The 18708-nt window shown below is 51.9% G+C and overlaps 1 protein-coding gene across 3 annotated transcripts; it reads left to right on the forward strand.

Moving 5' to 3' along the window:
- The first annotated feature begins 1625 nt into the window (after positions 1-1625).
- On the forward strand, positions 1626-12866 carry TFE3 (transcription factor binding to IGHM enhancer 3). Of its 3 annotated transcripts, none has more exons than XM_025857490.2 (10): positions 1626-1941; positions 4250-4363; positions 5452-5746; positions 6387-6632; positions 6715-6819; positions 8285-8402; positions 8972-9028; positions 9202-9277; positions 10408-10582; positions 11023-12866. In XM_025857490.2, the coding sequence occupies exons 1-10, from the start codon at positions 1826-1828 to the stop codon at positions 11461-11463; spliced, it is 1743 nt and encodes a 580-aa protein (XP_025713275.1). In that variant the 5' UTR covers positions 1626-1825; the 3' UTR covers positions 11464-12866. The 3 variants fall into 3 exon arrangements, with proteins under 3 accessions (XP_025713275.1, XP_025713276.1, XP_025713277.1); XM_025857491.2 differs by having other exon boundaries at positions 1628-1941; positions 10408-10555; XM_025857492.2 differs by having other exon boundaries at positions 1918-1941; positions 5508-5746.
- The last annotated feature ends 5842 nt before the right edge of the window (positions 12867-18708 follow it).

Here is an 18708-nt window from a genome sequence, read left to right on the forward strand (position 1 = left end):
GCAGTCGCTTAACCAACTGAGCCACCCAGGCACCCCCTTTCTTCCTCTTTTATACAATTAGATATTCTTACATATTTAAGGCACCATAGGAATTTAAACATCAGGTCTACAAGTTCCATTTTGGAATTTTTATTGGTAATGTCTTGATTCTTTTAAAAGATTAATGAAGGGGGCGTGCCTGAGTGGCTTAAGCACTGGACTCTTGGTCTGGGCTCAGGTCATGATCTCAGGGTCCTGAGATCAAGCCCCAGGACAAGCTGATACTCTCTCTCCCTCTGCCCCTCCCCCCTGGCACGTGCTCTTTCTCTCTGTCTCTCCCCGAAATCAATCAATCAATCAATCAATCTTTTAAAAAAAGATTATTTTGGGAACAAATTGTCATCTTTATTATGTAGATAATGGGGTTGTGCATGTGGGGATATGCATGTTTACCAAGCCAACCTCCTGTGACAATACAGGAACGTGCAAGACAGATGAGAACTCAGTGAAGTTCCCTGAAGTCCAACTGCTGGGCAGGGTCTTGGAATTTTGGGAAGGAAGAAAGGAAGGTTGCAGGTCCAGGTGTTCTGTGAGCTGACCGTGCCCCTGAAAGTAGGGCTCGGGGACCCTCTGCTGTGTGCAAGCCAACTTGCCTGTATCCGGAATACAGAGGAACTCAATAAATATTTGTTCAATCAGTGCACAAATGAGTGAATCAAGTTTTGGAGAACTTATTGTATGCCAAACAACCTGCTAGCACTTTCCCTAAATTATCTCTAATCCTCATAACAACCCTGCCAGACAGGTATTATGACCCCCATCTGACAGGCCAGTAAAGCTGAGGCTTGGCGAGGGGCAATCCCTTGCTCAAATCCAAACCCGGATCTTTATGATGCTAGAAGTCATTCACCGAAGGGACCAGATCTAATTTCCATCCTTCCACTCATTCACCTACCTGCGAAGGATTTATTAAGCACTTACTCTGTAGCACAACGACCTAGTACAACAACTGCTCTAGGTGACCCAGGGTAGGCGGAGTGCTCCCGGGAAGACCAGCTGAGCGGCTAGTTTGTGGGTCCCGAGAGGGCGGGGTTTCTGGTGCGCACCTCCAGGGAATGTAGCTGTCTCGGCCTCCTAGTTAAGGCTTCGGCTGAGGAGGCACGGCTAGATGGAGGCTGCAGCGCGATCTAGGGAGCTGATATTACGAACACTGGCCAAGAGGGGGCGCGGTCCTGCTGCTAGAAGCCTGTCCTGGAGACCCTCTGCGCGCTGACAGGCCTTCGGTGCGCAGGCGCAGGGGACTCAAGGAGCGGCTTAAAAATCCTGCGGAGGGATCGTTTGCGGGGAGGGGGCGTGGCGTAATCAAAGTATCTCTCGCTGATTTGCCTCTGTCTCTGAGGGCGTGGCCTAGATGCGTCCTTCTCGGAGTGAGGGCCGGCCGAATCTAGTTTTCCCTCCGCGTCGGAGGCGTAGTTTAGGGCGGGCCCTCGAGCCACCCCTCGATGATTGGCCACCTCACTCAGAGGGGGTGGCCCGACGAGCCGTCCATCTTCTGTGCGGTCACTTCCTGTGGAGTTTCCCCAGCCCAGGGAGGAGGGGGAAGAGGACGAGGGGGAGGAGGGCGGTCGTCCGGGGTTAGGTTGGGGGGGGGGGGTGTTGGTCCGTTCAGGGCGGGGGATGACTCACGGCCCATCCCATCGCCCCGACGCCGCCCGCCCGCGCAGAGCTCGCTCCATGGCTTAGCGGAGGAGGCGGTGGCGAGCGGGGGGAGGGGGACTCTTATTTTGTTAGGGGGACCGGGCCGAGGCCCGACCGGCCTGGCAGGGCTCGCCCGGGGCCGGGCGTCATGTCTCATGCGGCCGAGCCAGCTCGGGACGGCGTAGAGGCCAGCGCGGAAGGCCCTCGTGCCGTGTTCGTGCTGTTGGAGGAGCGCAGGCCAGCCGACTCGGCCCAGCTGCTCAGGTGCGGGGCCGCCTGGGGCCGGTAGTGCCGACTGGGGTTCCTGGGGATCTGATCTGGGGGGGACAACGGGAGCCCTGGACTGGGATTGGAGGCCCTCGGCCTAGGCTTGGAGGACGTCGGGGCGCCGGTCTTGGGCGGGGGTACCTAAGGAATCCGGCGGTGGCCTGCTTGGACTGAGGCTTAAACAAGTCATGGAAGTGCCTTAAGGGAGGCCTGGTGCCGATTTGGGGGGCTCTTGACTGGGTTTAGAGGGGGAAGATTCTGCTGTGTCCAGAGCCTGGTCTAGGGTAACTGAACTTGGGGGACTGATGCTGAATTTGGGCTCCTTGAGTCAGGCGTGAGGGGAATGAATTTGAGGTGGAACTCTGTAGGTGAGGCACTGATCTGAAGGGACTTTTCCCCTCAGTGTCAGAGAAAGGGTCCTGGGAGACACTGGGAGACAGAAGTGCTGTCTTGGAAGCTGGATGATTCCCAGTGGCCGGTTGCTTGAGGCTCTGTTTGGGGATAACAGGACTCTGGAGGGATTTGGGGGTATCTCAGATATGCTACGCGGGACCAGCTTTGTGTGTGTGAGTGAGCAAGAGAAGCAACATTCAGGACTTGACCCGAGTAATCACTTCACCCCTGCCCACCCACCCAGCTGGGTCAGATCCCAGGGATAGTGGAAAAGCCCTCTTCCCACACCCCCCTAGGGGCTTGAATGGGAGACAGCGAGGCAGACAGAGGCAACAGAGATGGTGCTACTTCTTAGGTCAGGGAAGAAGGCCTCAGACCTTATTTGGGAACCCAGACGAGGGTCTTGTTCCTGCTGCCACCCATCCTAGCCTCTCAGCCAGCCTGGCTTACCCCCTGCGCGCGCATACATTCTTTTTCTCCCCCTCCCAGTCTGTCTGTCAGACCCTGGAAATAATCTCGAATCTGTCCCTAGAGCTGGAATGAGCACCAATTGCACCATCCCTGCCTGGGTGGGTCCTCTGTGGCCTCTTCGCATCCTCAGTTCCACCAGCAGGCTTGTAAGCCCCTCTCTGTCCACACCCTGCCCACCCCAGGGCCCATCTCTTCGAACTTCTGGGCAATGGGTGTGTGAGCAGGAGATGGGGCTTTGCCTGCTTTCTTCCTGGGGTTGTGCTGAGCTCAGCGGCTCCCCGAGCTTCCTCTTCCCGACTTCCTGGGTTGTTTTAGGTCCCCATCTGAGGGTGAGGAAAGGAAGAAGACAGATCCTTGGGGAGGGGAGAGAGTTCTCGTCAAGCGAAGTCACCCACAGTGTCTCAGGATTCTAACATGTGACTGTGAATGCCCCCTACACACTAGGGTCTTGTTCCTCGCACCCCCCGGCCCCCGGCCTGGAGGGCTGATCAGGAGACTTTGCACCTAATGCTTCCCCATCTTCTGATGCCTTCATAACAACCTGGCTCATCACAGTAGTGGGAATAGTTGAAAGGGGGGGTGTACGTGGCTTTTTATTTTGTGTCAGTGGGTGTTGGTATTAGAGGGGTGTGTGTGTGTGTGTGTGTGTGTGTGTGTGTGTGTGTGTGGTTCTATCCAAAAAAACAGGAGAGCGCTGGACAGGCTCCTCCCGCCAAGAACAGAACGCTCGCTCGTGTAAGCGGATCATCCATCCCACTTCTCCCTCTTTTAAATCCAAATTGCTGGAATGAGGAGAGCCCTTGATATTTCTGTTTTGTATTTGTGTGTGTACTGGCATCCCCTGAACTCTGGCTGGGGCGGGGGGACTCATTTGCAAAGTCGTGGGTCCTTCCCTCAAGTGAATCATTGACCCTAGTTGTGATGCATTCAGTTTGTGTTACAATGGACTGTTGTGCGAAGGATGCTCCTACCGTGCTGTTAAGTGGAAAGACCCACATGGGCTCACCTTCAGCTGCCAGGACCCCAGTAAGGGGGTGTGGGGACTGGAAGAACTCTGAATGCAAAGTCAGGACTCCTGCAAAGTGAATTGTCATTCCCAAACTCTTCACTTCTCTTTTCCCTCAAATCCAGGTTGTTACGCTTGATTGTGTTAAGAGTGAGGAGTTGGGATCCAGGCACTCTTACCATTTTTAATCCTAAGGGACTATGGGTAACAGAGCAAAAGAGAGTGGGGAGGGAAGAGGGGTGTGGGGAGGGAGGAAGACCTGGGAATTCCCGATGGTGGTACCCAGAGGAGTGGCCTCCTCTGAGGGATGCACTCTGTTCCCCTCTCCCCTGGTGTCTCTCTCCTCCCACTGCCCACTCTTTCTTTCTCTCTTGGAGGGGAGTGAGGTCTCCATACACTCACTGACCATCACCCTTCGCTCCCTTTCACCCTCAGCCTCAACTCTTTGCTTCCGGAATCTGGGATTGTTGCCGACATCGAATTAGAAAGCGTCCTCGATCCGGACAGCTACTACGAGCTCAAAAGCCAGCCCCCACCACTACGCTCAAGGTCTGTCTCCTCTGACTCCCCTCCCAAGTCCTCAGGCCCCTCCATCCCCTCTGGGGCAGAGGCCCTCAGTGCCCGGCCAACCCTTTCGGCAGCCTGCATTTTCCTGGTCAGAAAATTAGGGGCCTGAAAGTATATCACACAGGAAAGCAGGTGGCCAAGCTGGGATTCCATTAGCTTGAGCCAGACCTCCTGTGCCCACTCCCCCCCCCCCCGCCGCCCCCCAACCCGCATACCCATTCATACACAAATATTGCAGGGAACCTGGGATGGCCTGTGTGTGCCCAGCCACCCCGCGGAGCCATACCCACAACCCCTGCTCACCCCTTCCCCCACTCAACAGACTCACCCACCCCCAACCCTTGAGGAACCCCTGCTGGTCTCTTCTTTCCCCCAGCTTGGAAGTCTAAATGTGCTGAGTCATCGGCCTGGGCTCTAAGAGAGGGGAGGGGACCTGGAAGAGGGGCAGGAAGAGAGGATTGTGAAATCTCTGAGATTTTCAAGACTGACTAGCTCCTGGGACTAGAGGCCCAGGCAGGGGCAGACGAAGCGCCTGCACTTGCCCCTGTAGCCAGATGCCCAAGACCAGGAGTTCAGGGAGCATCCTCAGCCCCAAATTGAGCTTAAGAGCCCTGTGTATCCTAATCTACTGCCACGGCCCCAATTTGGCATCCTTCTGCGCTCCTTTAAATAGGATGAACCGCTCTCCCAGAGCCTAGCAGTGGCATCTCTCCTCAATGTTTGAACAGGCCCCGATCCAGCCTTCACCATAAGGACCAAGAGCTGAAACTCCCCCCCCCACCCCCAGACTGACCTCTAAGGGCTGGGACTTGGCCTGGCTCCACTGTCTCCCCCATCAGACAGTGACCCCTGAGGGCTGGGCCTGGGCTCAGTCCCTGTGTCTCCCCTGTCAGACTGTGACCCCTGAGAGCCGTGACCGGGCCTGGTTCCTGGGTACCCCCCCTCCACATTGTGGCCCCTGACGGCGGACAACAGGCCGAAGCCCGGCATCTGCTGTATCCCACAATGACCCCTTAGGCATGGGATGAGACTTTTAGCTTACCTGTGGCCCCGTATTTCCCATTCCACAGCCTCCCAATATCACTGCAAGCCACCCCAGCTCCACTCTCTGCATCATCTTCTGCAGGGGGCTCCAGGACCCCTGCCATGTCGGCCTCTTCTTCATCACGGGTCTTGCTGCGGCAGCAGCTAATGCGGGCCCAGGCCCAGGAGCAGGAGAGGCGTGAGCGACGGGAACAGGCCGCAGCCTCTTCCTTCCCCAGCCCTGCCCCTGCCTCTCCCGCCATCTCGGTCGTTGGCGTCTCTGCGGGGGGCCACGCTTTGGGCCGTCCTCCCCCTGCTCAGGTGCCCAGGGAGGTGCTCAAGGTAAGGTGACACCCAGAGGCCCTGGGAGGGGTCTCAGTGACTGAGGAGTGGTCGTGGTGGCTTTTGTGCCGAGGTCCTAGGGGCTCTAAAGATGGTCCCAGTTACTCTTCAGATAGGCTGTGTTAGCGTCCCGTTGGTTTAGGGCTTCCGAGGGGTTCTTGGGAGCCACAGGATGTCTGGGTGGACCATGGAAGGTGGTGAGTGCCTCGAATGGGCGCTGGGGCCTCCTGTGAAGTAACCCCAGGAAGAACTTCACAGGAAGAGCTTCCTGTGCATGTGATACATTAGGAGTTTGGCCACTGGGGTGACTTGGGAAGCCATGTGTGGTTCTCAGTTCTCCTAGGTGATGTCAGAGATGGGGGGCGGGGACTCTTGGGAACTGTGACAGGGTGCTCCAGAAATTGAGGGTTTCTGGTCAGCCATGGGTGGCTCTTGGGGGGCTGTGAGGAATTTCTGAGAAAGAGAGTTTGGGTCCTGGGGGAGACTTCCCAGGATTTGGGGAGGTAGGGGCATCTCAGATTCTGGGCCTAGTTTGCTGGCCTGAGCCTAGAAACAGATGACCTCTGAGGGTCAGCCTGGGGCTCAGAGTCACCCCATCCTACCTTGTCCCCTTCCATCCTTCCTCGCCCTCGTCCTACAGGTGCAGACCCATCTAGAGAACCCGACACGCTACCACCTACAGCAGGCACGCCGGCAACAGGTGAAACAGTACCTGTCCACCACGCTCGGCCCCAAGCTGGCTTCCCAGGCCCTCACCCCACCACCAGGGGCTGCTAGTGCCCAGCCGCTCCCTGCGCCCGAGGCTGCCCATGCTGCGGGCCCCGCAGGCAGCGCTCCCAACAGCCCCATGGCACTACTCACCATTGGGTCCAGCTCAGAGAAGGAGGTAAGCGGCTGCAGACGACCTTCCCATGCTCTCCCTCGTGCAGCTTCTTCTAACACTCGTCCATGTTCCCTTCTTCCCCTAGATTGACGATGTCATTGATGAGATCATCAGCCTGGAATCCAGCTACAACGATGAGATGCTCAGCTATCTGCCCGGAGGCACTGCAGGGCTGCAGCTCCCCAGCACGGTGAGGCCCTGAGATGGGAGGCTGGCTGACCATGAGTCGCATCCCTCTATCCCTGAGATGACACCCAGGCTGGCTGTGTATATAAGACCCTTACTTTGGATCATACTAAGATAGAGAAGGAGGCCGTGGGATGAAAAGAGAGCATACCAGGGCCCTGGTACCTTGTGTTGGGCTTCGGGGAGAGGTAGACCTTGTAGACGTTGATAGATACAAGGGCAGGGACTCCATGGAAATAATCAGGGCTATACCCAAGCCCTCAAGCTGCCATGTGGGAGGGACCAAGGAATGGGACTCTTGTAGCAATTTGAATGTACCAAGAGATTCAGGTCGTTGGGACATACCCAAACCATGTAGCGATTGGAACATAGCAAAAGTCTTAAAACCCAGTGTGGCTGAACCTTGGGGTGATTGGAACGTACAACATCTCTTTCAGTGAACCATGCCAAGAGGCTGGGTCCTTGTAGAGAGTGGATAAAACTCTCTAGAGCAAGGGATGTGCCACTAAATTATACCATTCTGGTTCTGGAACATTCCAGGAGTCCCATAACTTGCTTTGGGACATACCAAGGGGATGTGGCTTTGTTTCTTTCCGACACACCGAAAGGACAGAAGCGTGTATAAATTTGGCACCAGTTTATCAGAACTTTTTATTGATTTGGAAACAGCTAGAGACTGGGGCGTTATATCACATGGATCCAGCAGACTAGCAGGAGTTTCAAGAGATGATAACTCATCAAGAGGTGGGACCAATTACTTAGGGATTAGTGTGTTGCCCTAGAGTATATCCGGGAGAGGGCGAAGGAGAGAGAAAAAAAAATCAAGACTGGCATAAAAGCAGCGCTCATTGAGTAGTTGGACAAGAAATCCTGAGAGATCAGAAGGCGTAAGAAGATACTAGAAGTCAGGAGCTTGGTGCATGACCATGTGCGACACAGTCATGGCAGAAGACTAGAGATCGTGCTGGAACTCTCCGGAAGGCCAGCTTTTGGATGGAACGTTACCATGACAATTTCCCAAGGTCTGAGAAGATTGAGCTGGAGTGTTCCAAGAATGCCGACTTGGAATGTTGTGCTAGGAGGGGCTAACGGGCTGGAATGTGCATCGTAGCCGACAAAGACCTGTGAACGGGTGGTTTTCCAGCATTGCTTCTCAGAGCTACCCCCAGAGTTGGGTAGAGGGGATTCAGAGGTCACTGAGGTATTTGAGGGTGTGCAGGGGCATGGTGGACAGGTCTGGCAGACTCAGGTCCCCTGGCAAAGCAGGGTGGGTCTGCGTGAGCCTGTCCCCCGCTATTGCGTCGCCACGCAAAGTTCCCTTGAACGAGAAGGAAGGGTCCCTGCGTTGAGCCAGCCACTCCTTGCATTAGGTTATCTGTGGAGCGTGTGGAGGGGTGGGGGCTGGGTTCTGAGAAGGGGCCAGGCCTGGGACTGGTCCTAGCTGTCGTCTCTGCCTTCCCTGTCCCCAGCTGCCTGTGTCAGGGAATCTGCTTGATGTGTACAGTAGTCAGGGCGTGGCCACGCCAGCCATCACTGTCAGCAACTCCTGCCCGGCCGAGCTGCCCAACATCAAACGGGAGATCTCTGGTAAGGGCCAGGCTCTTGGCCCCATGCGCCCGCTCTGTACCCCCCCCGGGGTGAGCCCCATGGCAACCAGGTGGGCCTGATGCCGGGGGAAGGGGTTTAAGTGGACAGAAAGGGGCTGTTTGCCCTCTTCTTCCACACGGCCCATGGGCTTGCTTTTACCCCATTTCCTCTCGTCTCGGGTTTAACAAATGACCTGTTACCAGGGCTTCTTAAAAAAAAAAAAAAATCATAGGGACGCCTGGGTGGCTCAGTTGTTAAGCGTCTGCCTTCGGCTCAGGTCATGATCCCAGGGTCCTGAGATCGAGCCCCGCATCGGGCTCCCTGCTCCGCGGGAAACCTGCTTCTCCCTCTGCCCATCCCCCTGCTTATGTTCCCCCTCTCATTGTCTCTCTCTGTCAAATAAATAAATAAAATCTTTATTAAAAAAATCATAAAAGTGGCACTTTAAAAAAAAAGTCACTTCCCTGCCTGCACCCACCGGATCCTATCCCCGGCAGCCGTGCCTGCTGCCCTCCTTCTCTCCCATGTCCAGAGGCCCTGACTGGCGCCCCCACCCCACTCTCTTCCAGAGACGGAGGCCAAGGCCCTTTTGAAGGAACGACAGAAGAAAGACAATCACAACCTAAGTGAGTGAGCTTCCGCGCCCTTGCCAGCATGCTGTGTAGCCCTGTCTCAGTCCATGCTGGCCTTCCTTGGGGTGGGGGGGGGCTGTCCCTTCAACAGCCTCCCCACCCCCCAGCTCCTCTTCCCTCCTCAGCCTGTTGACAACTTTCCCACTCTTCTCCCCGCCCCCCCAAAGTTGAGCGTCGCCGGCGATTCAACATTAACGACAGGATCAAGGAGCTGGGCACCCTCATCCCCAAGTCCAGTGACCCGTGAGTCTGGGCCGGGGAGCCTTGGGCTGGCGGAAAGTGGGACAAGGGCCCCATTCCTCCAAAGCTGTTCCTGGGTGGGAAGCGCCTGGGGTTTTCCGCTCCTGGCCCTGGCCCATCCAGCCTTCATCACCCTGAGCAGGGGCACAGCCCTCCATTGTCCCCAACCTACAATTTTAGGTGCATGACATTGCAGTCTGTGTGCCTCATCTGGTCCCCATATGACACAGGCACTTTGCTTTTGGTTCATTTAGTACTTCCTAATTATTCATTCAAGAGACGCATTGAGCTGCTTTGTGTCAGGGACCGCGCTAGGCCCTGAGGATACCAGAGGGACAAAACAGACAAAAATGCCTGAGCTCCTGGAACTGATACTTTAGTGGAGGCAGAGAGACCACAAACAAGATAAATAAGTAAAATCTGGGCAGTTAGGAGGAGTGTTGTGGAGAAAAATAAAGAAGAGAAGATGGGGGGTGGGGTGCCTGGCGGGCTCAGTTGGTAGAGCGTGTGACTTTTTTAAAAGATTTTATTTATTTGTCAGAGAGAGAGAGAGAGAGCGCACAAGCAGGGGGAGAGGGAGAGGGAGAAGCAGACTCCCCAGTGAGCTGGGAGCCCAATGCAGGGCTCGATCCCAGGACCTGGAGATCGTGACCCGAGCTGAAGGCAGATGCTTAACCATCTGAGCCACCCAGGCGCCCCAGCATGCGACTCTTGACCTCAGGGTTGTGAGTTCAAGCCCCACGTTCGGTGTAGAGCTGACTTTAAAAAAAGAATAGAAGATGGGGGAACTGTTGGTGAGGGTTACAACTCGGGGTGAGGAGGGCGGGCACAGGGCAGGCCTGGACCGACAAGGCAACGTTTGCGGTGAGGCAGGAACCACCTCTCTGGGTGTCTGGGGAAGAGTGTCCGAGGCAGAGGGCACAGCTGGCCTGGAGGCCCTGAGGCGGGAGCCTGAATCTGCTCTTCCCCCGGAACAACTGGGCAGGGCATTCCGTCCCCTTGATGTACCCCGCAGCCCCCGAACTGTGGGTCTAGGCCCGTGGCGGGCTGCTCTGCTGCGTACAGTTGCCCCCTCAGCTCCCGCCGCCCCCGACGACGCAGCGCTCCCTCCTGTCCCCCGTCGGGCCCTGCAGGGAGATGCGCTGGAACAAGGGCACCATCCTGAAGGCCTCTGTGGATTACATCCGCAAGTTGCAGAAGGAGCAGCAACGCTCCAAAGACCTGGAGAGCCGGCAGCGCTCCCTGGAGCAAACCAACCGCAGCCTGCAGCTCCGGATCCAGGTTTGCGACGAGGAGGCCGGGGCACAGGTGACAGGGGGCTTCCGACAGGCAGAGGCAGAGCAGGCCAGCATTTTCCTGGCACACTTGGGGGATCCCCGGGCTGCCCCGACGGGCGCGCTGGTGACAAGTAGTCCCCAGAACCTTAACGGGAATAGCGACGAGTATTGGCTCGTGCATATGGTGTAGGCCCCGTGCCGCGCGCGCCGTGCCAGGAGCCTGGCTCCGTTTGCTCAGGTAGTCCTGGCTCTGATGCTCGGAGGCGGGGACCCGCTTCGTACTTGTTGTACAGAGCGCAACTCGGAGGCCCCGCGAGCTTAAGCAAAACCTGCCTCGAGTCGCACAACTAGTGAGCCACAGAGGTGGGTTTGGCACCCAGGCAGCCCGCCCTTGGAACCGTCAGACTTCTCCGCCCCTGAGGAGCTGTGAACCCCATCTGATCCCGCCCCCCCACCCCCTACCTTCCGCAGGAGCTAGAATTGCAGGCGCAGATCCATGGTCTGCCGGTACCTCCCAGCCCCGGGCTGCTCTCCCTGGCCACAACCTCTGCCTCGGACAGCCTCAAGCCAGAGCAGCTGGACGTTGAGGAGGAGGGCAGGCCAGGCACAGCACCATTTCCCGCAGCGGGGGGATCTGCCCAGAGTGCTCCCCATCAGCAGCCCCCGGCGCCACCCTCGGATGCCCTTCTGGACCTGCACTTTCCCAGCGACCACCTGGGGGATCTGGGGGACCCCTTCCACCTGGGGCTGGAGGACATTCTGATGGAGGAGGAGGAGGGAGGGGTGGGGGGACTGTCGGGCGCCCTGTCCCCACTGCGGGCTGCCTCTGACCCCCTGCTGTCTTCGGTATCCCCCGCTGTCTCCAAGGCCAGCAGTCGCCGCAGCAGCTTCAGCATGGAGGAGGAGTCCTGATCAGGCCTCACCCCTCCCCTGGGACTTCCCCACCCAGGAAAGGAGGACGTGTCAGGATGAGGCCCCGCCTCCCCCCCCACCCTCCCGTGAGACTGCCCTGCCCAGGTGTTCTGGGGGAAGAGCAGATGTGATGAGGTCCCACCCCCGTAACCAGGTGAGGAGGAGGAGTCAGATGAGGCCCCGCCCCCTCCCCACAATACCAACCGATGAGGTGTTTCAGCCATGGAGAAGGCGGTAACCTCTGGGCCTGTCCCCTGGAGATCACAGCCTCACCCCTGCCCCGTGGGACCTGCCCTTGCCCAGGTGTGGGAAGGAGGCAGGAGGAGCTAGGCCCCTGTCGCTTAGGGACTTTCCTAGCCAGGTCTCCTGGGATAAGGAGGTAGCAGGATACCGGTCCACCCCCTCTCTTGGAACCACTAGTCTAGTCCATCCTGGCAAGGAAGAAGGAGTTACAATAATAGAGGTCTCACCCTGGGGGTTTAAGCCCTGCCCCTTTCCCCTGATCCCCGCCTTGTCCAGCCGAGGAACAGAAGTGAGGAGGAGAGAGCCCTTCACCTGGGAGCTCAGTCCTGACCTTCCAGCAAGGCAGGAGCTAGGCCCCGCCCCTTCCCTATAGGCACCGCCACTCGCAGGTATTTCAGGCACGGAGTCCGTGAGATCAGGCCATGAGGAGATCGCAGACCTTGTCCCTTAGCAACATCCCATCCAAGCATTCCATGCTGCAGGGGGGAGTGGTCCTTCAGCTCCCCAGCCTTAGCCTGGGACCAATGGGACCTAACCCAGGAGGGCTCTGAGCCGACCTCGCCCTTGGAGAAGGGGGCAGATCTTGAAATCTTGTGGGTCGACATTCCAGACCTCCATCAGGAGTGAGAGCTAGACCCTCACCCTTGGGTAGGGTCCTGCCTCCTACCTTGAAGGGCAGTTTGGGGAGGTGATAGAAATTAGGGGTCCTGAGTCCAGGTTCCCAAAGCCAGCACCCCAGCATTCTTACAGTCTGTAGAGGAACAGGATGAAGGAAGGGGCCTTTCTGGGAGTTCCCAAGTCCAGGAAAAAAGTGGAAGCCTACCCCACCAAAGCAGAGGTTTGGAGGGAGGGTTGCAAAAGCATATGTACCCCTTTTTGGTTTATCTGATTTTTTTATTGACCCCCCCCCCTTCTCAGAAGCTAGGTCACCTCCAACCTCTGGCCTCCACCCAGTTCTCCATTTGGAGGAATCCTCCCCATTTCAGAGCTATTAAGAGACACTCCCTGCCCATCCTCACCCTTCCTACCACATACACCCAAGGTTGTCAGCTTCGGATCCTTAGGGTCAAGCCCCAAGGAGGGTGTACTAAGGGGTCTGTAGGTTTGTGATTAAAATAATAAATGCTAGGCGTGTTTGATGCGCTTTTAACTTTGGCAAAGAGTCTCCTATCCTTGCATCTAACTGTACAATGAGCACGGTCGGGGCTGGCCAGGAGGAGGAAAGGGTTTTGGAAGAAATAGATTTAAGTGGGATGGTTAAAAGAACTTAGAGGGGCTGGAGGAAAACAACCTGTAAGCAAAAGGCAGTCAGTCCTTAACTACCTGCCAGATACCCTCCTGTTCCGAGTGTTTCACCTAATTGTTGAATCTAAGGACTACCTATCAAGAAAGTGCCGCTTATTCCCATTTCATGTTGGAAGAAACCAAGAACTAGAGTTTAACTCCCTGAAGATACACAGCTGGTAGACGGACGAAGAGCTAAAGGGTAAAATTAGGAGAGAGAGATCTGGTTTGAAGCATGTCACCACCCAGGGCAGAGGGGGCAAAGATTTTCTCGCACGCTCACTTTGGAAACCGATAAGGAAGCATATGAGGATATCTCCTGGCAGGCAGTAGAGGTCTGCCAGATGGTCCAAAGGGCACAAACAAAAACCGTAAAGGTGGAGGGACAGGCAAGCAGTTCCATTTTGGAACAAATGTTGACATTTGGGGGGAATTTAAATGGAGGTGAACAAACAAATAATCTTGAAGTCTGGGAAAAAATATTATTTTTGGAACTCCTCCACCAGACTCTGACTCCCAGGACAGGGATCAGGCCTGGCCCTGCGTCTCCTCCAGAGGATTGGAACCACCACCCTTCCTACTCCTTTCTGGCCTGTCACACTGACCCCTAAAGGCCTGGTTGCTGAGCCTCTAGCACCAGACTGGCAGCTCCCTGATAACCTTTCCTGGGCTTATTTCTCCTCGAATCTGCCATGTTCTCTTTTTCATTTTGTGAACATAACATGTAATGCCCAGAAGTGTTTTTCTCAAAGTTTGTATTCTGAAGTAAGTTTAGCTTTACAGAAGAGCTGCAAAGACATTGATGTTCCCATACCCATCAACCAGCTCCCTCTAATGTAAATATCTTACAGAACCATGGCACATTCATCGATGCTAAGAAAATAACATTGGCACAGTACCAGGAACTCAACCTTCAGACTTTATTTAGATTTGACTGTTTTTTCCATGAAAAAAATTTTTTTTCTGTTCTAGGATCCAAGTAAGGAAACTCTGTTATCTCTTCCTGTGCAGCAAATTACCACAATCTCGGTGGCTAAAAACAACACACGTTCATTTCCCAGATTTTGTGGGTCATGAATCCAGGCTGGCTTAGCTGTGTCTCTCTCTGTCAAATAAATAAATAAAATCTTAAAAAAAAAAAAAAAGCCAGCAAGAGAGAGTCAACCAGCGATACGGAAGTGGCAGTCTCTTGTAATCTAATCATGGGAAGTGACATCTCCTCAAAGGCGAGGCATTTTCTTGGTTAGAGTCAAGCTACTCCAGGGGAGGGGATTACAAGAGACCATGAATATCAGTAAGCAGGGACCAATGAGGGGCCATCTTAGCAGCTCCCTACCACGTTGCATTTAGCTGCCATATCTTGGTTTCTTCTGACGGTTTCGCGGTTGGTCCACTGAGAAGGACTAGACGCTGCTCTTCTAAAAACAATGAGCATCTTTAGTACCCAGATCTTGGTTTCTAAATGACACTCTCCAGTAAAAGGAACCAGGGATCCTTGGAGAAATGGCTGGTCGTAAGGCCAGGGTAGGGAACTACGAGATGGGCCTGGAGCGACCTATAGTCCCAGAAAGTAAGGAAGTACCAGGAAAAAAAAAAAAAAGGAACATGTCATAAGGATATAAGAGCCATCCTGAAAGCTCCCAATGGCCAAAGCTAGAACAGCTTGAGCAACAAAAAAATAATGATAGTATTGGTTTATAGTCCCCAAAATGAAATATCTGTGATCCGTACTTATATAAATCAATGATATGATTGAATAAATAAATGCTGGCTACTGGACAACTCCATGCATAAAATTCCAAATAATAATAAATACAGAAGGAATGAGGGAAATAGAAAATTATTGTTAAAATACCACAGTAATAACTGCTGCAGACCTGATCCACTAAATGCAAATATTAGTGAGCAAAGCTTTAAGGTGAACACGATAGTTGTGCGGCCTTAAAGTATTGCCTCCAAAATTTTTGTTAAATACTTGATCCCTGCCGACCTGAAAGAGTTGGAGCTTAATTCCCCTCTTCTTGAATCCGAGCTGGGCTCAGTCACTTGCATCAAATGACAAGAGTATGGACTGTGAAAAAGAGTAACTTTGCAGTGAAAAAATCTGACAGACACCACCTTAACGAAGAGATGAGTTAACATCACCAGTTCTAAGGCACATTGCTGTCATATACCCCCCTGAAGTGATACAATGAGAAGGCATTTCACTTTCATAGAATTCTTCCTCAAAACCCCATAACCCCTGAGTAACGATGAGAAAATAGCAGAGAAAACCAAGTCGGGACAGGGACGTCCTACAAAATATTTTACCCGCATTCCTCAAGTGTCAAGATCACATAAGACAAGGAAAGACTGGCTGTATGTTTAAGCAAACACAGTCATGTTTGTCTCCATCTGTCAATTCTGGCTTTTTTTTGGAGAGAGGCACTGAGACCCAAAAGCTGGTGTCATTCTACAGATAAGTTTATCAAGGTTATCTGGTGTCCTATGCTCCACTGGATGGAACGTGATGGCTGAGATAAGAGAAATATGCAGTGAGCCTGGACTGTACCTTCTTTCCACCTGGGTCATTTTCAGGACCTCCCTGTAGGGAAGGAGAGCCTAAGCAGAGGATAGCAATATAGCTGAGATGGGAGGGACAGATCAGTTTGCAGGGCTGCTGGGATTTCATTCTACTGGAGAAAAAGCAGCTTTTTAGAGGTGGACTTCCAGAAATCACCATAGGCATTCCTGTAGGTTTTTGGCCAAATACTAGGCTGTGCAGTCTTACAATAAAACACTGGGAGGCCAAGCAGAGATCAGTCCTGGGATTCTTTGAACTAAATGGATGCTTGCACAGTTCTGGGAGACATAGGTCTTTTGACCAGCCTGAGTAGAGAGTCCTCATCCAATACCCTAATGAGAAACAAACACCCCAGAAAGGCCATGCCTTAAGAGTAGGCCACTTCAGCTCTAGCTAGAGTAAGCGTTATTGTAGATCCTCTCTAACATATCCTTTCTTTTTTTAAAGATTTTATTTATTTATTTGACAGAGAGAGAGATAGCAAGAGAGAGAACACAAGCAGGGGGAGTGGGAGAGGGAGTAGTAGGCCTCCCGCTGAGCAGGGACCCCGAGGTAGGGCTCCATCCAAAGACCCTGGGATCATGACCTGAGCCAAAGGCAGACGCTTAATGACTGAGCCACCCAGGCGCCCCTCTCTAACATATCCCTAAAACATGTCTCAAGAGGATCAAGCTGGGGGCACCTGACTGCCTCAGTTAGGAGAGCATGCGACTCTTGATCTCAGGGTCCTGAGTTTGAACCCCACATTGGGCATAGAGTTTATTTTTTTTTAAGATTTTATTTATTTATTTGACAGAGAAAGACACAGCAAGAGAGGGAACACAAGCAGGGGGACTGGGAGAGGGAGAAGCAAACTCCCCGCTGAGCAGGGAGCCCGATGTGGGGCTCGATCCCAGGACCCCAGGATCATGACCTGAGCCAAAGGCAGATGCTTAATGACTGAGCCACCCAGGCGCCCCTAGAGTTTACTTTAAAAAAAAAAAAAAAAGAGGATCAAGCCAAATTGTGGGATTTACAATGTCTGTAGATACAATATACATAATAATGGCACAAAGGACAGGTTTTGGGAAACTATACCATTGCAAGGCTTTTGCATCTCGTGTGAAATGGTATAATATTAACTTTCAGTTCACTGTGATAAGTTAAGGCTCTGTAATTAACAGAGCCACCTTTAAAGCAAATAATGAAAAGAGGGACAGGTGAAAAGCCAATAGAAAAATAACAATTAAATATTAAAATATATTTGGTTAATGCAAAAGAAGGTGGGAAAGGAGGAACAGAGGGTCAAAACCCAGAAAGAACAAATAGAAAGCATATAACAATATGATAGAGCTTAATCTGACCATATCAGTAACTCCAAAAAGTGTAAATGGACTAAAAACCCTCTTTAAAGGCAAGGATTTTAAGACCAGAAAAATAAAAAAATAATACCCAAACAGAGCTGGGTGCAAAATTTAAAGGGCTGTCAAAAAAGTCAGTAGGGGCACCTGGTGGCTCAGTCATTTGAGTGTCTGACTCAATCTCAGCTCAGGTCTTGATCTCAGGGTCATGAGTTCAGGCCCATCCATGCTGGGCAGGGAGCCTACTTAAAAAAAAAAGGAAACTACTAGAAAAAGTCAGTAACCAAGATAAATAACATCTTGGTTTTTTATTTTAATTCCAGTATGGTTAACATACAGATAACTAACATTTCACTTCAATTCTGACAATAAAGTGAAAATTAATTAATTAATTAATGCAAAGCAATCCATGACATCAAGACAGAATTCCACGCTGCACTTGTACTACCCCAGGAATCATGCAACTTATGGGGGGTGGGTAAGCTTAATGACATACAAAAAAAATCGCTCATGAACTGGTGGTTGCCAGTGGGGACAGGTTGCAGGGAACAGACAACATAGGTGAAGGGGACTAAGAAGTAGAAACTTACAGTTATAAAATAAATCACAGAGATGAAAAGTATAGCATAGGAAATATAAACAATAATATTATAGTAACATATGATGACAGAGGGTGACTATGCTTATCATGGTGAGCCTTGCATAGTGTATAGGATTGTTGAATCACTATATTATACAGAGAACAAATATAGGGGCGCCTGGGTGGCTCAGTCGTTAAGCGTCTGCCTTCGGCTCAGGTCATGGTCCCAGGGTCCTGGGATCGAGCCCCGCATCGGGCTCCCTGCTCCGCGGGAAGCCTGCTTCTCCCTCTCCCACTCCCCCTGCTTGTGTTCCCTCTCTCGCTGTCTCTCTCTCTCTCTCTCTGTTAAATAAATAAATAAAAATCTTTAAAAAAAAGAAAAGAAAACAAATATAACATTGTATGTCAACTATACTTTGATTAAAAAAAAACTCTCACTTGCAATTTCTTTTGAAGGTCATAGTTCATCCTGAGGGAAGTTGACAAGTTTTTTCCATTGTTTATAGCTGCCATCTATAGTATTTCAAGGTAAAAGGGAACGTTTTATTTTATTACAAACACATGTTTGTGTGATGTTTTAAATAATGAGAGCACTTGGGTAAGTAATACAAATTTGATTTATTGCTTTATTTGACTTTTCACAAATTAAATTTGATCAAATATCAAACATTTTCTGAACAAACTATTTTTTACCAGGAAAAAAAAATTGACCAGGAAACATTTGTACTTTATTCACTTAAAATAGTGATAGTTTGCTATTATTAAATTCTTTTATAAAAAATTATTTTTCTTTGTTTTTTAATATTTTATTTATTTATTTGAGAGAGAGAGCACGAGCACGGGGAGGGGCAGAGGGAGAAGCAGACTCTCCGCTGAGCAGGAAGCCAGATGTGGGGCTTGATCCCCGGGCCCTGGGATCATCACCTGAGCTGAAGGCAGACGCTTAACTGACTGAGCCACCCAGGCATCCCAAAAAATTATTTTTCAATACTTGTTTTTCACTAACTTTGTCTGGAAATCGGGTACATAGTTTTCTGCTATTTGTAATGATTGATTTTTGTATTTTTGATATAAATTTTTATGCACACCTGTTTTATTAAACATTACAATTTATAGGATCTTAATATATATTAAGCATATATTATGTATATTTACTCAAAATATTATATTAGTAGAAATAAATATATTTTAAATTTACAATAGAAATATTCTAGACAAATATGGCATTTAAAAAG

The sequence above is a fragment of the Callorhinus ursinus genome, unplaced genomic scaffold (genome assembly GCF_003265705.2).
Source record: "Callorhinus ursinus isolate GAN/ISIS: 27379988/994484 unplaced genomic scaffold, GSC_fseal_2.0 scaffold16, whole genome shotgun sequence".
Taxonomy (NCBI): domain Eukaryota; kingdom Metazoa; phylum Chordata; class Mammalia; order Carnivora; family Otariidae; genus Callorhinus; species Callorhinus ursinus.